A 23,489-nucleotide genomic window follows, 5' to 3' on the forward strand; every position below is an offset into this window, starting at 1 on the left:
TTCATGTGTGTTTTCCTTCATTTTCAAAACTATTTCTATTTATAATATTTTTAAACTAGCTTTTGTTAGTAGGTTTGTAGTTAGTAGGTTAGTAGTAAGTAAGAAAAAGATAAATGTTAAAGAACAACTTAGAATTGAATTGTACGAAATAAAACAAACATATCAAGCAGCATTAGAATATTTATAAAGACAAGGAGAAGCAATGTGACGTGGTAGAAAGAACAAGCCTCCAGAGTCTGACATGCTGGGGTTCAGCTCTGGCTCCCCTGTGGCCTAGTTGTACATCTGTGTGCAGGCCCGGTAACCTCTCAGAACCTTTCTCAGGTAGAAATTGCAGGTGATGATTGTACCAGCTTCTATGGATTAGTGTGAGGATTGGAGATACTGCACATGAAGTACAGGAGCTTGGTATGTAGGAGATGAGAAGGGTTTTTTCTTCCTGATGCCAACCAATTCTCCGATTCTCTGCAGACACCATCTGGGTGTCCTATGAGTGCCATCTCTGCAGATGAGACTTCCAAGTATTGGATTCCCAGGTTACCCACTTCTATCTGACTTGGCTGCAAAGTCGGGGGTTCCCACAGCTCTCCTCCTCAGGTTCAATAATTTGCTAGAATGACTCACAAAACTCAGGAAAGCCTTTTACTTACTGGTACCAGTTTATCATAAAGGGTACAACTCAGGAACAGCCAAATGGAAGAGATGCATGGGGCACGGTATGGGGAGGAGGGACGAGGAGCTCCCGTGTCCTCTCTGGTACGCCACCCTCCCAGCACTTGGAGATGTTCACCAAGCAGGAAGCTCTCTAAGACCCATTGTTCGTAGGTTTTTGTGGATGCTCCATTACGTAGGCATGACTGATGACAGCATTGGCCAATGGCGATACTCAGTCTCCAGCCCCCCTCTCTCTCTGTGGGGTGGGGCTGAACGTTCCAGTTCTAATCAAGGCTTGGTCTTTCTGATGACCAGCCCCTCCTGAAGCTGTCTGAGGGCCTGCCAAGAGTCGCCAAGTTAAAAGTCACATCATTATAGATGTGCCTATAACTTTTATCACTCAGGAAATTCCAAGAGTTTTAGGAGCTCTCTGCCAGGAATTGAAGACAAAGACGAAATATCTTTTTATGATACCACAGGAGGTGTTAAATAAATTCAGCTAGGTGGATATGAATACCTTCCAGAAATCAATACAGCAGGGAAATATGTGAGAATTGTCACTTAACCCCAGGCAGATTGTAATCTGGAGTGTCTGTGCTGCCAACTAAAGAGGAGAGAGAATATCTTAATAGAATTTACATGGTAGACATGGAAATACTTTTTTTGGCTCTACTTTAGTGGAATATTGCATCCTATGATAGTTTCCATACTTCAGAATAATAGTAAAATATTAGAATAGCTCTAGAAAATGAATGTTGAAATCATTCAAAGCAAAATATGTGAAAAGATGAAAGGAAAAATAAAGTTTGCTGAAATATTTAAGTTCCTGAATGTTTTAGTAGGAGGAAGGTGATAAGCGCTTATTCTCTGACCCCAGCAAATGAATTTTAGCAAATTCATTCATGCATGGTCAAGGAACTAAAAGCAAAAGGAAATTAGTTTAAATTATAGCATGAGATATACACATAGAATAGGATTCTTAAGTGTGTGAAGAATCTTTTTCTGAACATCCTTTAAAACTATGTATATCTTCTTTGGATCCCTTAGAAATTCATCTCCTGGAAGGTAAGACCAGTTAATTTTCTTTGATTTAGTGTGAATCAAATATTTAAGTATTTATCATACTTCTGACAACCTTTACTACAAATTGGGTTTCAGTATTTCTACTTCTGGGTATTTATCTGAAGAAACGCAAAACACTACTTTGAAAAGAAATATGCATCCGTATGTTCATTGCAACATTATTCACAATAGCCAAGATATGGAAGCAACCTACGTGACCATCCATAGATGAATGGATAAAGAAGTACTACATTTATACAATGCGATATTACTCATCCATAAGAAAGAATGACATCTTGTCATCTGCAACATGGGTGGACCTAGAGGGTATTTACACTAAGTGAAATAAGAAAGACAGAGAAAGACAAATACCGTATGATTTCACTTATATGTGGAATCTAAAAGAGAAAATAAAACAAACAAACTCATACAGAGAACATTTTGATGGTTGCCAGATGGGCGGGGGTTTAGGGGGATAGGTGAAAAAGGGAAGGGATTAAGAAGTTCAAAGTGGTCGTTACAGATAGTTACGGGGATGTAAAGTACAGCATAGGGAATATAGTCAATAATATAATAATTATGTATAGTGTCAGATGGGTACTAGATTTATCGGGGTGATTACTTCGTAAGTTATATGAATGTCTAATCACTATGCAGTACACCTGAAACTAATATAATACTGTATATCAATTAATTGAAAACTTAATAAAAATTTAAAATAAATGCAGTCATGCAAAAAAAAATATATTGAGTTTATCAGGAAAGGCTTTTTTGAAGGATGTGCATCTTCACCTGGATGCTGATAAGAATCACACAAAGGCTAGAAAAGGTTTTCACACCGAAATGGCAAGACTAAAGAATAAAGATACTTGGAGTTAGGTAAATTTAGATAGAAAGTAACGTGTAGGAAGAGCTGGAACGCAGTAACAGGAGAGGTTAGAGAAGCATAGAGGGCCTAAAATGGTAGGTTCATTGAATTCAGTGTCTTTCAAACTTGGAACCTGTTGTTCTTGAACAGGAAAAGTGACAGAGGAAAAACTGATTAGGTTAATTAACCATATGAAATTTCTGGTTTTGTAGTTAAAAAAAGGTCAAGTATCAGCAGCTAAAGAACGTTCAATATAATGGTTTAAGTACACTATTCAAGGCATTTTTCTATGGGACGTTAAACCATTCTTGGATCTTTTCCCTCCTTTTTTCCTTCTTCTTATCTTGAATCCTCCCCAGAGTGTATGTATTTCATACATTTAAAATACGCTACTTTCTGTCCTAAGTAAATAAACAAAAGGTAGCTAGCTAAAAGTGACTGAACTATTTTAGACAATTAAAATGTTTTCTTAGGTACTTGTTCCACAAAACATCTGATGCATAGATAGTGCTTGGAAAATATTAAAAGACACCTGTAGCTCATCTTTTCAAATCTAGCTTGATGGGGATCAATCATTGCCTAATTGATTTTTCTGATAATGCCAAGCTCTTGGGATTCAAAATCTGATGGCAGAGGAGAATAGTAATAGACTTGAAATTGTATATTCAAATTCTGTTTTATGTTTCTAGATTTTATATAAACCAGCTTTGAAGTCAGTAATTTGGGAAAACTGGGAATTTTGAAAAATAGATTTAATTCTAAATATACAAAGTCACACAGTAATTATCCTGAAAATGTGCCTAAGAAGGAATAGGTTCTCTCTGGTTGAGTCTTCATTTTGCAGCTTGATTTAAAATTATTTTATTTTGTGATTAGAGCAGTGAATCCAGGATAGTAGTAATTATTTCTACTCTGATTGCTTATTTTGTAAAAGTAGATCATACTATATATGCTGGGTTTGGAAATCTCTTTTTTAAAAAAGTATAGTTAACATTTGTATAGTTAACATAAAAAAGTCTATTTAACTTAAAATATTATGTATATTTTTCTACAGCCATATTTTAATGACTATGTAATATTTTATTATATATACCATAAGCAGTTACAGTATTATACATATAATTTGTAACTAGTTTTTTATTCTTTATATTGCTTTAAGATTCTTTATGTACATATATGATTATTTACTTAGACAAGAATCCTAGAAAGTTGAATTGCAAGGGAAACTTATATTTCTTAAGGCAACTTGCTCTGCAGAGAGCTTTACCAGTTTATATTCCTACCAACAGTGTATGTAATTGCCTGTTTCATAAACTTTGGGCAATATTGGAAATTTCCTTTTTAAAAGGTAATTGCTAGCTTAGTAAGTGAAAATAAATGCTTATTTTAATTTGTATTTATTTGATTATTAGTAAGTTGACCATTTTTTATTGTCTACCTATTTGCGTTTCTTTTGTTAGAATGTTTTCCTTTGATGTTTATTTTTATTGAAAAAATACGTAAATCATGTATTCTGTCTCTTTCTACGTCCTTCAATGGTAATTTTTCCTTATTAGTTTTTCAATTTGTAGTTTACCACTTACCATTTAAAATACAGTGTCTCCAAGTTAAACGCTTTTCCCAGCATCAGCCTGTAGGGGTCTCTCTAAACCAAATTTTTGTGAATCAAACTGATTTTTAAAAACTCTTAAAATTGTCTGTGATATAGGGGCAGTCCCGGCGAGTCCAAGTGGAAGTGAAGTCGGTGCAGGAATCTGGGACTTTACCACTGATGGAAGAATGTATACTGTCTGTTGGCATTGGATGTGTGAAAGTTAGAGCGCTCAGATCCCCCAAGACCCATGACGCCTTCCATGTAAGTCTCTGTGCCTGCTAGGTTCTTGCTGAAAGACCCAACCAGACGCTGGAACCTGTCAGAAAACGGCCTTCCACTAACAGTTCTTTCAGTATTTCTTTTGTTTCCCATTGATGTCTTTTTTTTTTTTTTTTTTAATTGTAGTGCATTTGCATAGAATCACTGCACCAAACTGTTGGTTTTGCCCTGGTACATGGAAGACTGAGGGTTAAAACATCTCAGTCTCCAGAAACTCCTCAGTGCCTGTTCATGATTAACCTCCATCACCCACCCCTCTGCAGAAACCCCCTGCTGGCTTGTAAAGACTATTTGCCAGCAGGTGTTTGATTTCCCCTGGGGAGTGGGACTATAAACCCAGCAGGGAAAGTATTGTACTCGTTCCCCGAAAAGGTCAAATGAGTGTTCTTCACTTTCCTATGAGAAGCTCAAGGTTTTTACTCCAACTTTCTGAAAACTATAAAACCAAGAGAGGGTGAGCTAGGTGGGAGAAAATATAAAGTATGGGAAGAAACTCAGATTGTTTAGCGTAGCCGGATTCATGGGTATTGTTTCGGTTCTGCATAATGTATTTTGTCTTGTAGGAGGAAGAGGAAGACATGGACAGCTACCAGGTAATGAAACACCTGTTAGCCTCATCAAATAAGCTTGATTAAACTACTAAATTACCTGTTCGTGAGTCTTGCTATACTGTTACTTAATACTTATACAATTTTGATTCAAATATTGCTTTTTCTCAAATTAAAATAGAGTAGGGAACAATGAGTGTTTCATAGACTGTAAAAGTAACATCTGTTTAGTGTAGGAAATCATTTGTGACTGTTGTCCTTTTCCAAACCTGGAGCTCCTCCCCGTCCAGGCTCCCTGCTTTTTCTGTCCTTGAGTGGAATCACCCACTCCTTTCCTTATAAGAGTTGTCTCCTACTGAGTGTCAGTCAAGCCACACCCCCTAGGTATTTTCCTTATTTGAAGCCAGGTCTTTCTTCCCCATTTCATGGAGTCACACAGGTTTTGTCCCCCCACCCCACCCCACCCTTCTTCCTAATCTGCAAGATTTTGTTTATGTCTGTTAAGGTTTATCTTGTTAGTCTTGTTAGGACTCTCAGAGCTCTTTGGATCCTGATTACGTCATCCAGTGTAGTCACTCTCCTGGTTTTGCATCATTCTAATTTGATAAAAATGTCTGCCTTCCTATAAGTCACTGATAAAAATATTGTATCGGAGAGGGTTAAATATAACGTCCTATGGCACAGCAATACAGACTTCTTTTAAGCTGACATTATTTCATTAATCACCGTTCCTTGGATGTGCTATTTCAGTCGTTTCTGATTTCATTCAAGTAGATTCATTGCACATTTCTCCATCTTGTCCGCAAGAATGTCATGAGCTATTTGGTTAAGTGCCTTAGAGAAATCCAGATACGCACCATTTCCGCAGCATTCCACTGAGCTACCCAGTCTTGTAACTCGATTACAAAAGGAAATGAGGTAAGACTGGTGCACAGTCAGGTGTTGACTGGAAGAGTTGTTCATCTTTGTGATGCCCCCCACCACCAAAACAAGGGAGAGAAGCATTTACATGCTGTTTGCAGAGACTAGTGAAACAGGTTGAAGGATGTAGTGAAGAATTCAAAGAATTCTTATGATGGCTTTAAGGGAAGACTTTGAAGATGATTGAGTAGTATTTGTGATTTTTATTCAGCAAAGAGACCTCCTAGAAGATCTTAGTTACCAGCTCTTGGCGTTCTGAGCCAATAGGAATAAAACTGATTCTGGGTATCAGACACCATCCTTTCAGAAACAGTAGTAGTCTAGAACGGTAATGCTTTAATTTCTGAGAGTTTCTGTCCTGCATAATGGTTGGAGTCAACTCATGGTGGTAATGAAGACATTAGTGGTATATAATACTTTGCGTTTTCGAACCAGATTAAAGTAAGATAGAGCACGGTTTCAAAGATAGAGCACGGTTTATCTTGGCATTATACTGACTGTCATTTCCCTTGTCTTCTTCCAGGATCGGGATTTAGAGAGACTACGTAGAAAATGGCTAAATGCGTTAACAAAACGTCAGGAGTACTTAGATCAACAATTGCAAAAACTTGTCAGTAAACATGGTAGGAAAGCAAGTTGAATATTTCCTTTCCCCCTCGTCGGTGCATAATTAATTCCCATTTGCAGCCACATAAATTAGAAGTAGATGAACACATCAATAATGTGGATGGCAAGAGCATAGGAGTGTTTCTTATTTGTGTCATATCCTTTCAAAAGAACATTTATCTAGTTGTAATTGATGTCTTTGCCCTCCCAGCCCCCAACAAAGAAAGAGAATACACAAAGTAAATATTGTCCCTCAAAAATAACTTAAGGTAAGATGCTAACATTTCTTGTCCAAAAGCCCTTGAATCCTCTGACTCTGGAAGAAATCATTCATGTGCTCTTCTATGAACCAAGGATGGGCTCGCTGTAAACAGTGCACCAACCCCTCTAGCTTATAGTTACTTTTTCTTTGTGAAATTTTTTTTATCACTAATCGGGAAGTAGTAAGTTTCTAGTGAACTCTCATCAACCGATAACTGAAATATGGGCAAATCCTACCATTACAAAGGACAAAAAGTGTAAATAGCGAGGGGGATATCAATCTTTGTCCCTTATTTCTGATATTCTAGATAAGACAGAGGATGATGCTGACCGTGAGGCTCAACTCCTGGAGATGAGGTTGACTCTCACGGAGGAAAGGAACGCGGTCATGGTCCCCTCGGCCGGCAGTGGGATTCCAGGGGCCCCTGCAGAATGGTATGAAGTTGCCGTGTGTCTTCTGAAGTTCTAAATGCTCATTAAACAGACTGCTTTCTGTAGGAATTTTGCCTGTGCTTTAATGAAAGGAAGACTCGTTATAGCATGTGGGGAAAAAGTTGTTTGAATTAGAGGAAGTGTTAAATTATTTTCATGAGTCAGAATAACTATGACCTAAAACTGTTTTATTAAATAATATTGTTATTGGCTCAAGCAATTAAGATTTCTGAGAATCTAAATCAATATTTAGTACCAGTGCACTTAACATTTAAAAAAATAGTTAATATGTTAATTACTTGGGTCATTCCCTTAAAAGACTATTCGGTCATCATAAAATTGCATCTCCAGGAGTTTTAGGTTTTGGTGCTGGCTAAAACTATATTGTCAGCAAATGTTCTGTGCCACTTTATAGAAATTAAAAATAGTGAATTAAGCCATACGAGGCCCTTAGGTATATAATTTTATAAGAAAGTAACTTTAAACAAGGGGATTTCATTTATAAACAGGTATATGTGTCTTATAAGACTGAGTTCTAGTTTCAGGGCATATGATAATTATACATGAGTGCACCAGTGAAAAGGAGCAGCACTTACAGTCAAGTCTTTCTGGCATCTCTGATGTGAAATTATAGCAAATCCAATCGCAGAGCTATTATTGGCTTGAGCTGTAATAGTTCTGAATGTGTATTAAGGCTGTGTCACGAAGTACGTGCTGATGAGACAGTCCGCTTTATTTGAGATGCTATTTGTTCATTATGTTTTAGGACCCCAGTTCCTGGGATGGAAACACACATTCCTGTTATATTCCTTGACTTAAATGGTAAGTTAGGAGGTGCTTTCTGAAGGTTTACCTCTGACAAATTAGTGTCCAGATGATCCCTGGATTCTGACAAAGTATGCGGTTAGGCAGTTCTGTAAGCGTAAGAGTAGGAACCATTCCTTGTGTGCCAGAGGACTCTGATACTTGACAGAGAATGGATTTTCTGTAAGAATAATATTTTTATAACAGTAATAGGTATGTTTCATCGTGATGTGTTCTCATATTTCATTCTACAACCCGTACTGCTACGTGTATGCTTTGTTCTTTCAGCAGTTTGGGATGGTAGTCATGGTTTCCTGTGCTTAAAATAGTTCATTAATTAATCCATTTAGACATTCAATATTTTATATTTCGGGTGTACAGCATAGTGGTTAGAATATTTCCTTCCTTAATTTTAGGAAAAGACCTCTCTCTGGAAAGGACTAATAACTAGTGATTGCTTATGTAGCATGTTTTATTTTATCCGGTGTTTTCTTCGCACTGTTTAATAAATTTCTCACTTTTTCTGTGAGTTCTTATGCCATTTATCCCTATATCGCCTATTTTTAAAATAACTTGTCATTTTTTTTTCTCTGACTTATCCCCCCTCATGTAAAATATTTTGGATGTGGCTACATTTTATGTATACTTTGTCTGAGGAGGGAAAATAAAAATGAAAAGGTAGATTAACAAGCTAAAAATAAGTTAAAAGTCAGCAGTTAAATTCCTAAAACATCTGCAGAAGAACTATACATTAAAAGTAACTATTCTAAATGGGCAAGATTAGATGTCTTCAGGGGTTTTCTTCCACCTAGCTGGATAGCTGGAAGTGAGTCATGCCTGAGGTATTTCGCATCTTGTACCACTTAGCTTATTGAGACACATGGAAGATTTTTATATATACACAGAGTTAGGGAATAATATTTAGCCACCGTCTGTCTACCTGATGGGGTTGTAATATATTACCACTGCAACCTCTCCTTTGTTGTTCTCTTGACTTCTAGAGACTGAAGATGACTCTGAACTAGTCTTATGTTGGGTTCCTGGATAGGTGAGGGTGTGTGTGTGTGTCTGTGTCTGTGTGAGTGTGTGTGCCTGCTCACGCAAGAAGGTGGGAATGAATAAGCTTAAAGAAGACCTGTTAGTAAGAATATTCCTAGATATGATAAGGACCTTATTCAGTCTTTTGCCCATTCTTGGTCCACCCAACCCCATGTACCAGAAAAGATACTTTTGATGCCTGTTCACAAGCTTATGATAGATAGGTAGTTGGAAGAGCCAGGCTTGGAACTGAATAACCACAGCGCCATGGGACACCCCTCCAGTTTCTAGCTCATGGAGCCAATTGATTCGTGTGTTGAACTTAACTGTCAGATAATTGGAATCTCATTCTTGTTTCTCCAGATAGGGAATTTGGGTTATAATCCTATCATTAATATTTGTGGGCTGACTTGAATAACCTCTTGGGTATCTTGGCTTCAGTTGCTTTCCATGTAAAAATAAAGCATAAAGGTAGGAAATTGGATAAGATAATTTCTTGAGGCACTTTCCAGCTCTAAGATCCATGAACTGTTGAATGGTCATCATCTCTGTCACGTAAGATTTTAGAGCCAAAGTAAATGAAATTTGACGTAGAAGAATCTAATACTAAGCACATTGAAAATTAACTGGTAGGGATTATCCTTTAAAATGATCTCCATATTTAATGGAATGTCTTTGCTTTTAGCGGATGATTTCAGCTCTCAGGATAATATTGATGACCCGGAAGCTGGTGGGTGGGATGCTACCCTCACTGGGGAAGAAGAGGACGAGTTCTTTGAACTGCAAATTGTGAAACACTACGATGGAGAGGTAAATAAAGCATAGCTCAGGAGGACTGGATGAAAAGTAGTTTCTTTAACCTTCCCATGAGCCTTTTGAAACAGTTAGCAAGGTTGTCATTTCAGTGCTTAATTTCTCAAGAAAGATGAGTGAATACCTTTTATCATGACTTCCAGAAAGAATGGAACCACTTCCAGAAAGAGTGGACCATCAGATTACATCCCTTCAGCATTTCCCTTCCTCTCCTGGTAAAAGCTCATAGTTTAGGTCAGTGGAGGTCCAGGCTCTAGGGAGGAAGGTGCAGAGGGCACATGATAACCATGCGTGGGGTTTGCTCTGGGATTCTTCAGTAAAGACTTCTTAAGAGGGAAAAAAGAATAGATGAAGCCAGTGTGGCCAAATCTTGATAATGTTTGAATGTGAGTGATGGGTATTCAATGGGGGCTTATTTAAATATTGAGTACATTGGAAAAATTATAAACTATTTTAAGGAAGGAAAGCTGATACGGTGCTTTGAAGGGTATGCCAAAGTTGCACATCCTGACTCTAACAGTGAGGAAACAATCCGACAAACCTAATTGTGGTGTTCTCTGTAAAACAGAGGGCCTGTGCCCTTCTTTAAAGCGTCAATGTCATGAGTGATTCAGAGATGCTGGGGAACCATTCCAGATTAGAGTAGACTACAGGGACATGACAGCTAAAGGCAATTTGTGATCTGGATCGGAATCATTAAAAAATTGAATATGGACTCTATGTTACATAATAGTATTGTATTAATGTTTAATTTCCTGAATATGATCGTTGTCCAATGGTTAAATAAGAGGATGTCCTTGCTTTTAGAAGATACTTGCTGAAGTCATTAGAGATATAGTTATACGTCTGTAACTTACTCTGAAGTGATTCAGTAAAAAAATATATATATCAAAAAAGTAATAATACTGTATATATATGTGTGTTGTGAGAAAGATAGGATAAGGGAAGGTAGCAAATGTTAACAGTTGATGAATCTAGATGAACGATACACAGAGGTTCATTGTACTGAAGTTACAATTTTTTTTTTTTAATGTTTGAGCATTTTTCAAAATAAAACTTTAAAAGCCAGCCCGCCAGGAACATTCTGCTCTGTACTTCCCAGACCAGGGTGCCTGAGGCCACAGCCTCATATTCCACAGTCTCTTGGTAGTTCTGGTCGAACTGCATTTGTGACTGGCATGTACCACTTCAACCCAAGCCCAGATATTCCTTTGCGAGGCTTTTTGTTTTCAGGAGGAAAAGGAGAAGTATGTTCTCTGTGTCTTCTCTGCAGGTGAAAGCAGAAGCCTCTTGGGACTCTGCAGTACACAGTTGTCCTCAGCTCAGTAAAGGCACCCCTGCGGATGAGCGACTGTTCCTCATTGTGCGGGTGACGGTCCAGCTCAGCCATCCGGCCGACATGCAGCTGGTTTTACGCAAACGAATCTGTGTCAGTGTGCACGGTCGGCAGGTGAGTCCTTACTCCTAGTTGAAGAAGTGACTTGAACTGCAGGTCTGACATGAGGGCAGGGCCAGGGAGTGATTGCTCTGTCCTTCTGTCCCAACAGGCTCTGGGGAGCACTGAGCTTTTTGTTTCCAGGTGACTCTTCCTTTGCTGTAACCGCACTTGTTTCGGTCCTGGAACATGTCATCCTGGCTTCCTCCTAGACAGTGTTCACTTGTTACACAAACTCTTTCTTACTGCATATTCACAAAGGACTGCCATTCTTTTGGGTGCCCCAGGGCCCTGTCAAGGCGAAGTTCACTGTGTTTGTTTGTGACTTTTCATCTGGGTCCTACACGATGAGAAGGTTCACTGCAGTTAGCTATTTGTGCTTCTTACCCTTCGCTTTCCATACCTTTCTTTCCTTTCAGTCATCTCTGAGAATTCACTGATTCATAAATTTGGCAAGTGTACTCCGTCAGGCTTTGGGGTAAAAAGATGAATAACAAATAGTCTGCATCCTTAAAGAGCCAGTGTCTGTTGGTCTATGTAGATGTATAAACAGGTGACTCTTCTCTGTTGTAATAGTTCTGTCGTGTAGGTGGTCATCACGCGCTGGGAGACTGTAGGGAAGAGAACAGACAGACAGTTCAGACCGAGGAAGTCAGAGATGGCTTCAGAGAGCAGGGTCACTCACGTGTGAGCCGCTTTGTTACAGACGGGGAAGTGTGGCAGGCAGAGAAGGAGCTGTTGGCTGTTCCATGGAGAGGAGGAGATACATGTGCAGAGGTAGTGAGGATGGAAAGGACGTGGCAGGCCCGGGGACCTTGAGAAGCAGGGTGTGACAGAGTGTGCTGCAGAGGCCAAAGCTGTGGCTGTCACGTCATTGCAGCTGGACTATGAAGGAGCTTGTGTCATATGAAGGGGGTTAGTAGAAAACTCTAGGTAAAGATACAAACCATTTCTGTTACTGGGTTTTGCAAATATAAGATTTGGGAGGTTGACTCTAGGGATTCTTTTTAACTGTCTGTTCTTACTTTTTGGAGGCCTTCTTGATACACTGACGAAAACCAGGACAGATGAAAATAAATCTTTTCATTTAAAAGAGCACAGTCATGGTTGACAGAATCCTAGATATAATCTCCACGCCTAAAAATTAATCTTTAGTTCTAAATGTCACACTGATATCAATCTTTGAAATGAAGACTGGCGGTATGCTGTTAAAATTGCAGCTCTTTAGCTTGGCAATCCAACATCAATAAAATCCAGGTCATCGGGTTAGCCATAGAGGCACGTGGTGTGCCGCCCATTCACTCTTCTCTCGCTCTCCCTTTTCTCGGAAGTCTTTAAGGGATTGAAAAAGACACGTTGCTCCCAGGGAGCATTTTGAAGAGTCATCTGCCATTTCAGAACTAGAGATACTGGTTGTCAGGCACTGAGCATGACCTCGTACCAGCCCCACAGAATTTTTAACAGAAAGGGTGCATTGTGGAATCACCAAGTTTCTTTCTTTTTTTTTTTTAAAGGTTTTGTTTTGTTTTATTTTTTTCTATTTTTTGTTTAAGGAACAAGGAATTCTCGCATTTCTCCCTAGTTGAAATGATTTGACAGTATCCAATGGATGCTGAATGAAATGATAATGTCCTAGGGCATGGCTGTTTTCCCTCCCAGCTTTAGATACTTCATTCCTAAAAATGACTTCTTTACAGCAAGAACAGAGACTTCCTTATGACCCTAATACATACAAGTCAGTTTCAGCGATTCCATACAGATAGAAAACAAAACAGGAAGATGACAGTAGCACCCACACTTTGCCCCACCACCCATTAGAAGAAAGGTAATGTAAGTGGCAGTGGCACAGGCTCACGGCGAGAGAGTGAAGGGGTGAAATAAATGGTCTTTCTGCAGTCTTAGAGGCTAGCATCTTTTTGTTTTTTTTATTTGTTAACTGACGATTACAGAATAGGAAAGAAATTATGATTAAGCAAGTTTTTGAAAATAACGTATTTCTAAAACCAAACAGCTTGATTTTTCTATTTTCTTTGGGGGTTTTCACATATTTCCTGCTTCCCTTTCTCATGGAGACAAAGGTTCAGTGTTCGTTTAATATTCTCTCCTCTTATCTTTATTCACCAATTGTATTCTGCCCTCATCCCTGCTCTCTTCAACCTCTACAGGATGTTCAGTCTTAGCAGCATTTTCAAATGAGTCATCTATGCATTAATTCAACAGTTCAATTCTTAACTGCTCAAAGAGCGCAGTCAGCATAAACAATGACCATGCACTCTTAAATCATTCTTCATAACGATCCTGCTTTGGTCAAGAATTTAATGCCTGAACTTGTCAATATTCATGGTACAAGATGTCCATCGTGCTGCAAAAAAAAAAAAAAAAAAAGTGTAAGAGTCACCAGTCCTTGCTTACATCTTAGTTAGAAGGTCATTTTATTGTGTAGAAGTCAACAGCCTTATTTCTGTAGCCCTTTAGCAGAGCTGAACCTGATGCCTAGTGCCAGTTTCCAGGTTAGGGTCTATACTTTTCATACACTGGGTACAGGACCTGTCACCCATTGTGCACATTTAGATGCACAGGTATCTAAGTTGGTTTGTACTAAGATAAAGTTGAGGAACTTGTATTTAGTGATTTGAATTTCAACTTGCTTATATGAGAAATACTGTTTCTTCTTGGTTAGAATGAATGCAATATCTTTATGCTGTCTCTCTGTCAATGTAAACTCAGTTTTTGAGATGGGAAACCATATGTTCTATTTTGTTTTTCTGTAGGGTTTTGCTCAGAGTCTCCTAAAAAAGATGTCTCATCGAAGTTCTATTCCTGGCTGCGGAGTGACTTTTGAAATTGTCTCCAATATTCCAGAGGTGAAGGGTCATAAGAAATTTGAATTTACTGAAAATAAACATGTAACTTCCTGAAAAGTCACCTACCCAAGAAATCTGTATTAAATGGAATTGTATATTTAGGGAAATGCTATAGATTTTTAGAGCAACTTCCTAATCTTAACTGGACTCATAGTAAAATGTACTTGTGGCTTTAAAGGTTCTGGTTTTAGTATTTTGTTAAAGAAGAATATTCTTTTGAAATGCAAATCAACACTTTTTCACTGAGAATGTGAAGAGGAATAAAAGGTACAAACTTCCAGTTATAAAATAAATGAAGTCACAGGGATATAATGTGCTGCGCAGGGAATATAGTCAATAAGATCGTAATAACTTCGTATGGTGACAAATGGGTCCCAGACTTATTGTGATGATCACATTCTAAGGCATATAAATGTCAAATTGCTATGTTGTACACCTGAAACTAATCTAATGTTGTATGTCAACTATACTTTCATAAATAATAAATTTTTAAAAAGACATAAGATAATATTGTAACCCTCGAAGGGAGACAACATTGTATAGCATAGAGAGTTAGTGTTTCATTTTGGAGTCAAACAGAAATCTTGTTTATTTCACCTATTACCGAAGTGAACTTAGGTAGGTGCTCTGAGCCTAAATAGTTTCATTTATCAGATGAGGTTAGTGATGCCTTCCGAACAGGCTGGTTTTTAAGGATTAAATGAGACAATGTATACAAATTGTTGGTATTATTGCGATTGCTATTACTATTATAGTTGCTACTATTAGTTTATTATTATTTCTTTTTATGCACTGAGATATTCATAGGAATTAAACAAATGGAGCTTAAACTATCCCTGACAGAAGCTTATTGGAGGATGCAGTTTATACATGCTTCCTAATATTTAATTCCTGAATTAGACAGATTTATTTATCTGGGCACCGGCACTGCTGGACTTGGAGGCCTTTCTTTCAGGGGGGGGAGAAATTAGAGGGTCTAAGAAAAGGAATATGAAAAAGAGAAAGAAGAGCAGTCCCTCTGACACACTCATTGTCCAGAAGCAGGGAGTGAGACTGAACTTTCCTCAGGAGTGGAAAATGGAACGGCAGCCGTGGGGCTGAACACTTCCTCTTAACCACACCTCCAGTATCAGCCTCATTCTCTTCATTTAAGGGCTCAGGATTTGTTGACTGATTCCACTGAGTGTTTGAGCAATAGATGGACAATATATATTTTAATACAGAGACCAGTTTTGGGAAGAGTAAAAAGATTACGCAATACTTAGGCTTTGTTTTAGGTTTCTTATATCGCAAACGCACATTTTCCTCTCAAAGAATGTCAAATAGTAACTAGTTATTTCCTGGATCTTCAAAGTGTTAGACTTACACAGTAAATATTAACTGTTAAACTATTTAATTTGGAGCCTGCTGAACAAATGTTAAGTCTGTTTTCAGAGTTAGACTACCTGCAAAATCTTGGGTCTATAATAGATTACTCCTTGTATACTTATGTGTTTGATTAGAGACTTACTGTTTATTCTCTGTGTCTGAATGTTTTATATGTTTTTCCAGTTGTTTCAGATCTTAACTCTAGAAATGATTTGAATGCAGTTGAGAAACAGCTGCATTCACAATCTAGTGTACATAGTGACAGCTACGTGAGCCGTCTTCAGTTCTTCCTTTGTTCTCTTCATCTTCCCCCCGGTCCCCCAACTGGTAGTTTTCTTACCTTCTTTAAAAGTGCTTTTATTTTCAGGTAATATGGTTTTCAAAGGGAAGAAATGTGGGGGAATCAGCTGAAAGATAAACATAGAGCCTCATGTGACTGGGGTACCTGTTAATAATTAGCGAAACATCTCAGTTTGCAAGCGTTATTTTCACATTATCAAATCCTGATGGTAGAGAAAAAGGAAAAGTGAGACTTACAGCTTACAGTGTCAGGACTACACTTAGTTTATTTTTTATTTAAAAACAAAAAGATCCCTTAAGAAGCTAGGTTTCATCACGAAGAAGCCCCGAAAAGTTCTTTGTGTTCCTTATTTGACAGAAGCTTTGAAGGCTGATGGCAAAAAAGAAATGGTCAAAGGCCAGAGAGCAACAGGAGATGTTTTTTAAAAAGCAACCAGAATGCTTTCATTGCTAGTAGGAGTATGAAATGATACCAACCGCTTTAGAAAATATACACCTGCCCCATGATCCAGTAATTCCACTTCTAAGTCCTTAAGCAAGAAAAATGAAAGCATATATCCATAAAGACTTGCACAAGAATATTCATAGCAACTTAAGTCAAAATAACCTAAAACTGGAAACAACCCCAAACATCCATCAGCAGATGAATGGCTAAATAAATTGTGGTATATCCATACTTTGGAATCTTAATCCGCTATACAAAGAAATGAACTACTATATAAATTAATCTCAGAGTCATTATGCTGAGTGAAAGAAGCAAGACCTAAAAGGGTATGATCCCATTTATTTAAAATTCTAAAACAAGTGAAGCTAATCTATGGGCCAAGAAATTCTCTTGCCGTGACGAAGGGACTGTAGCCCATGAATGAGCTTCCTGAGGTAACGGAAATACTTGACATCTTGATAGTTGTGTGAGTAACATGGATATATGTGTTTCTTAAAACTTTCCCCTTTTTTAAAAATCAGGATGATGTCTATCCCCTTCAGACACCAGAAAGTATTCTGTGTTGAATGGTAAAAAGAATTAATGGTAAAAAGAATGCATGCAATATCAGGAGTCAGGAGACCTAAGTTCTAATCTTAACCTCTTTTGTTAATTATATAGTTTTCCGCTTTCCTCATCTATAAAATGAGAATGATTTCTTCTTTTCAGAGTTATTAAAAGGCTCAGATGAATTACTATAGGAGACAGAAGTTTTGCCATCTTTCAAATTCTTCCTTGTTTAGTCTGTTCTAATGCTCATTTAAATTTTTAAAAATATTTTTGAGGTTAGAATGTGGCTTACAATTGATATCTTAAAATTAATTGGCAATTTTTTTTCTCCTGAGAGTTGTATAGAAAGATGTTATTTCTTAAAGTTGATGGCATCTTCAGTTGCAGTAGCATACGGACATATATTTTGTAGTTTTTGACATTATTATAACCAGTTTACAAGTAAATAAAGTATCTGATTTTCCCTGAGAAGAGTAATTTGTTAGAAACAAGTTGGCTTGAGGTGATTGAGTACATTAACGAAGTCCTTCCCTGGCTTGTGCATATCTGCCCCCGTCAGAGGAGCAGGGTGGGCTCTACTGGAAAGCACAGTGAGGGAGAATGCCGAGCTCCTTCTCTTCTTGGTAGGCTCCCTGCCTTTTGGCCTCTGCCCCTCCAGAGTTGTGGATGGAGACCAGTTTTAGAAGCTGCCGCATTTTGAACATGTAGTCCGTGATAGGCTGCCTAGTAAAAGTGTTGAAACTCAGCCCTTCTTTCCGCTCTTATTCTCCATACCCGTGTCTGCCACCTACTGTAGTTGTTTGGTTCCCACCCTTCTCTAGCTGTCACCCCAGCTCCTCATTCCTCTCTCTTGCCCTTCAAGATACGTTCCTCAAGTGTTGTGGTGGTTCAATTTCCAGCTAGCCCACCAAATCCTTTCTAACTAATGCTTTTGTTTTCAATGGCAATAGAGGACAGTTTTGTTGAGAGTGTGCTCTTTCAGCTACACTGTGTTTAAACTAGCCTTTCAAGACAACCTAATAACCATTTATACCGTGATTTCTGTGGGAAATGAGTTTTGAGTTCCAGAAGCTGACTTTAAAATGGAACTTTGGAATGTATCCTATTTATTAGTTCAGTTCAGTACTGTGTGTGTGTGTGTGTGTGTGTGTGTGTGTGTGTGTATGCATGTATTTGTGTGTGTATTTGTGTAGCTCAAGAAGCATTTATGTTTTCTTCTGCAGTGTACTTAATTTTAATACACCACTTTCCATTCTCCAGGATGCCCAGGGAGTTGAGGAACGAGAAACATTAGCAAGAATGGCAACTAATGTTGAAAACACGGCTTCCCCTGACTCAGAGGCTTATATTGAAAAATACCTCAGAAGTGTGCTGGCCGTGGAGAACCTTCTCACGTTAGATCGTCTTCGCCAGGTCAGCCCACAGAGCTGGTAGCCGCAGTGCTAACCCAACCTGATTCTGTGTTTGACTTTCTGCAATTCACAGTACTGTTATGTCTAAACTTTTGAAGTGTCTGTTTAAGTGGAGCATATTAATTTAGCTTAAACATGCCAGTTAAGTCTTTGAAGATATAAAAGCTACATTTGGAAAATTACTTTTTCCAAGACAAGACATGGTTATTTAGTTGCCTTGGAGTAATGGAAGAAAATATTTAACTCTTACTAGCTAAAGAATTATTTTAAAAATTCCTTCATACTGGGCAATAATGTTGCTGAAGAAATACGCAGTAATGAGGCACAGTGGGCCCCTCGTAGCTGGATATGCCTGCTATAGCCTTAGAGCGGTGTGTAGAAGGGATAATAGAAATGCCAGCAATAAACCTAGTCCTCAGCGAAACCCTAAACCTCATTTTACCTAGCAATATTGAGACTTTTTTAAAAAACCAAAGATACTAATGAAAAATAAATGTGAATGGTCTAATTTTCACAATCTTTCTCCTGGGACTCACCTCCCAGGAGAGGCCGTCTGCAAAGGGACCATCAGTAGATAAAGAAGAGAATGGTGTAGGTAACCTGCCAGCTGTATCATTAACTGAATATTCTGCAGTGATTGGAATTCGAGCATTCTGTCATGTGAAGTAACATGACAGAACTAGGAATGTGTATGTAGACATGGTAGCTCAAAGCCCGCTGTTGATAGTATTGCTTTGGAGGTGTGTCTCTAGTAAGTATTTTTCCTCTTTTTCCTGTCTGACAGGAAGTTGCAGTGAAGGAACAGTTGACAGGGAAAGGGAAGCTGAATAGGAGGAGTATTAGCTCTCCAAATGTGAACAGGGTGAGTACCTGGAATCCCCATTCTGTGCTCTGCTCGTGTTCTCCTTTCCTCCTCTTTCCGTCCTTGGATGTCATTTCTTTCTCTGAACTGATGGCAGTGCCCTGCCTGCCCCTTCTCTTCGCGGTAGGATCTGTGCATGCGTCTATCACTGTCCTCACTGATAATAGGGGAAGGGTACCCATTTAAGTTCCTCTCTAGTTTTTCCCCTTTATCTCTAAGCACCAGTGCCTGGTATAGTGACTGTAGGTGCTCAGTGAGTGTTGAACTAAAACCAACCTAGCCCAGTGCCTAGGGAATCCCTTTTGAATTTTCTGGGCTTAATTTAATGACTTTAAATTGAGAGAAGTCTGGGTGAGGTTTACAAATTGAATTGCTTACACGTCATCCAGTATAGTATAAGTGTGTAAAACAAGTTAGGTTTATTTCACTTAAGTATCTTAAGTTTGTTGTTGTTTTTTTAAACATAGATAAATAGTTTATGTGCATATTAAGCATGCAAATAATTCTTCACAAAGAAATATGCTTGACACCCTGTGATTTATCTCCTTTTCTTACTTTTGATAAAGGTGTAGTTATGAGAAATACTATACCTTTGTCTGAACTTTATGCTAAGAAAAAACACAGTATAAGCATTGTGACAAAGAGTAGCTGTCCCTTAGCCTTAGTGTTTGAGAGACAATAGTGAGCAGTAAGAAGGGTATCAAACCGGAGGGCACATGTGGCCCCTGAGTGACTGAGTGACATCACTAATGCTCTGAGACCGAAATATTGGGAACATTCTCAGACATTAAGAAATGTCACTTTAATTCAACATAAATATCTTCTCATTCCTTCAGAATATGATATATTAAAATGTACTGACATCTGCAACAATTTGGTATTTATAATCATGTGGTTTAAAATGGTTTGAGTGTATACATTTTCTATGAATATCTAGAAAAAGGAGTTGTAAGATCAGGACACAGGTAAGGTACCCGGTGACCTGGTGTGCTCTAAATGGAAGGGGATAAACAAAAAGAGTATCTCTTATTTAGGCCCATTTAGTTGCTGTCTCAGTGGAAACTGGATATCTGATCTTACACAAACCTCCCGTCTTAAAATTGTTGATAACTAATTCACTTTTTAAAAAATCTGTGCCTCACAATATCCCAAGGCCACTCACTAATCTAGTTTGCAACTTTTGTCTTGACAACCTCTCTGCTACCATCCAACTTTAACATGCGGTTGATTTGATTTTCAAAGTCTTGTTTCTAGGACTGTTGATTTATGTACTTTCACACATAAAGGACTAATCCCCCTCGTTATGTCTTGTTCAGTTGTCTGGCAGCCGTCAAGATCTCATTCCATCCTACAGTCTAGGCAGCAACAAGGTAAGCTTTTGTACGTTCTTTGTGTCTTAGCCCTATTTCCCATTCAGCTTTCCTTCTCTCAAATATCACGTGCTAGTTTTGCAGGCCAGAAGTTCTCCTATTCTTCTGTGCCTGTGAAATTTATTGGAATGTGTTTAGAGTTCATTTCTTTTTACCTGCCAGTTAGAATATGATTTAATAGACCTTCTTATTACTCTACTTTTTAGGGGTTAAAAAACAACTTTGTTGCTTAAGTTTATATTTCTGTTTAAAATGTTCTTCCAATTTGTGTCATAAAAGGGATTTCAAATCAGGTTTTTAATGATAAAATAGTAATGTAATGATTGAAAATGTATGAAGAATAAGAAGATTATACCCTAAAGTTAATATTATTTTTTAGAAGAAAAAAAATATGGAACAGAAATTTTGTTAGCTGGAATTTATTTACTTGTTAATAAGATTGGCTATTTAATGATAATTATTAAAGCTAAGTGAGATTCATTACACTACTCTTTCTATTATTGTTAGTTATGCTATACTGTTTTTGTATATGTTTGAACTTTTCCTTATAAAAAGAGTAAAGTTGATAAACACTCATTTTTAGGATCTAGGTTACTAGTAGTTTGCCTGAAATAATAATATGTATGTATGTGTATATCCTGTTACTTCAGGCAAACTACTAGTAACTTAGATTATAAAAATGAGTATGTGTGTGTGTAAATGTTTATAGATATATAAATTGTTCTCCAACTCATCAATTTACTGATTATCTACCGTGTCTCTGAAAGTGTGCTAAGGTTTAGTACTCCTTTATACTGGTTCAATAAGTTTGATTAGCTCTTGGTAAGCAAAGCATAGGTTGCAATTACCTGAATGAAGCAGAGTTTTTGGAAAATTGTTTACATTATTTTAAAATGTAAATAAATGAAATATTTTAAGGAAAGCCTATTTATAAGGCAAAAACATGACTTTCTGTGTTTTTTGGAAATACATCTAACCCAGATCCTCAATTGTAAGTTTATTGAAAGAAGTGGCCAAATTTTTTTTAGCTTTTCTATCCCCCCCACCCCTGCCCAGTTTCCTTATGTTTAAATGGAGAAAATAATAGAAAATAATAGTATCTACTTGAAAGAAAAATATTGTGCTTTATCAACTCCAAATAAATAGAATAAAGGAGCATAGATGCTCTAATAGAAGTGTGGCGAGGTAGAGTAGGAGCCCAAAGCAGGGAGTGGACACTTTTATGTGCATTATGCAAAGATGAAGAGGCTGCAGAGAGGAGAAACCCCACAGAAGCTTAACACGGAAAGACGATAAGGTCCACCCAAAGCAGAGAAGGAGCTGAAGCAATAGTGTGAACAAAGTGTGGAGGGATGAAAGAGTTTGCTGTGCTCATGACAGTGCACCCAGCGTGAGTTAAAGTCGAGGGCCCCCAGAGAAAGGGGGCCTTATTTGAGAAGATCTTACGTGTGCCAAGGAGCCACTGGAGGTGTACCATGCTTAAATTTGAATTGGAAAGTTTTTTTTTTAACACTTCACCTAAAGGTCACTTCTGTTCCTGGCTATGATCCATAAAATTACATTGGAATAATGTATATAGTAAAAATGCATGCAGTTATCATTGCAAAAGTGCGAACAAATTTTTAATTGGAGGGTGGAGAGATCAGGTAAGGGAGAAGATTCAGCAGTGGGCAGAGGGAAGAGGAGAGACTGAGATATGTTAAGGAGACAGAATCTCAGAATTCTGTGGGCATGAAGGGTGAGGCTGAGTGAGCGGGGAGACTAGGGTGGCACCAGGGTTTCTGGACGATTGTATACAGAGATGAACTGTAGGAGGGGCAGGCTTGGGGAAGAAAATGATGTAGTTCAGTTTTTGACAGTAAGGTATCTATCACCAGTTCAAGTGTCTGGAAGCCTGGGCTGAAAACAGAGTGAGGAGGTCAGGGCATAGTTGAAATAATGGGAGGGATTAGGTCACAGAGGTGAGGCCGTGAGGGCATGATGATGACACGTAGCGGCAAGTGCAGGAGCAGAAACTGGCCGAGCCACTGAAAGGAAGCCTCAGAGAGGCAAGGAGACCAGGGAGGGAGAGTGACTTGGCAAATGAGGGTGGGAGGTGTGAAGAAGGACCCCTTCCAGATTCTTCAGAGACTGTAAAGTGAGGACTGAAAAGACTATTTGGATGTGACAGTAAAGAGTTTGTTGGAGACCTTTCCCAGGGCAATTTCTGTGGAGGGTTGGGGTGAAGTTAGAAGTCATTTAAATGAGTATATATAACATTACATACTTTCGTTGCTCCACCAGGACTTCCCCTATTTTAGTCATCTTGATTTCTTGGGGTGCCTGGGTAACTTGTTGAAGATGAGGAAAGTCTGATTTCCACCCTCTCCGATTTTGCTGATGTCATGGTGCCATCATAGCGAGAAGGATATGGGTCTCGCCACTCTGTTTCAATATGTATTTTAAGTTGTCGTCATGCATGTCAAAAAAAGTGACACATCCTTGACTCTCATTGCAGCAACTTCCTCAGAACTCGGTCTCCCCTGCTCCTCCCTGACCATAGCAGTCCCCACTCTCTGACAGACAGTGGTACTTCCGTATCTGGCAATGATATTACATTGCCAGGGAAAACGGAAGGTTTCTCCACTTGCCGTTCTAGCTCTGCTCCCTGTTCAGTGTGGACCTGTCATTTTTATCTTGTTTGGAACTCTTGGCACCCATGAGCCCTGAAAGGGTACCAGGTATAACTGGGCTTCAGCCATTGTCTTGTCACTGTCCCATGGGCATCACTTCTCGCTTGTGTCCAGATCTGCAGGTTGAATGAATGTTTACGTATCAAAATTAGAGACCTTTTGCTTTTCACTGGGGAAAAGGTTGAGGAAAATTGTTCTAAGGCAGATTATGATGGATGGACCTATCTAGTGCATAAAGAAAGTCAGGTAGTAGAGGATTATACCTGTGATGCTAGAAAACAAAGCAAAAAGAATACTAAGCAAAGAGGACTTGCTGTCAGGCTCACCTCAGC

General features: G+C 38.4%; 1 protein-coding gene across 2 annotated transcripts in view; it reads left to right on the plus strand.

Moving 5' to 3' along the window:
- The window catches only part of KIF13B (kinesin family member 13B), a 170,497-nt gene that overhangs the window by 105,144 nt on the left and 41,864 nt on the right, over positions 1-23,489 (plus strand). For both annotated transcript variants that reach the window (XM_074338346.1, XM_074338347.1), the window contains exons 25-35: positions 4,293-4,439; positions 5,021-5,050; positions 6,450-6,549; positions 7,102-7,228; positions 7,992-8,047; positions 9,753-9,877; positions 11,154-11,330; positions 14,087-14,179; positions 18,102-18,254; positions 19,038-19,115; positions 20,432-20,485. In XM_074338346.1, coding sequence (XP_074194447.1) covers positions 4,293-4,439; positions 5,021-5,050; positions 6,450-6,549; positions 7,102-7,228; positions 7,992-8,047; positions 9,753-9,877; positions 11,154-11,330; positions 14,087-14,179; positions 18,102-18,254; positions 19,038-19,115; positions 20,432-20,485 — 1,140 coding nt within the window. The remainder of the gene's footprint in view (positions 1-4,292; positions 4,440-5,020; positions 5,051-6,449; positions 6,550-7,101; positions 7,229-7,991; positions 8,048-9,752; positions 9,878-11,153; positions 11,331-14,086; positions 14,180-18,101; positions 18,255-19,037; positions 19,116-20,431; positions 20,486-23,489) is intronic.

The sequence above is a fragment of the Rhinolophus sinicus genome, linkage group LG07 (genome assembly GCF_036562045.2).
Source record: "Rhinolophus sinicus isolate RSC01 linkage group LG07, ASM3656204v1, whole genome shotgun sequence".
NCBI classification, from domain to species: Eukaryota; Metazoa; Chordata; class Mammalia; order Chiroptera; family Rhinolophidae; genus Rhinolophus; species Rhinolophus sinicus.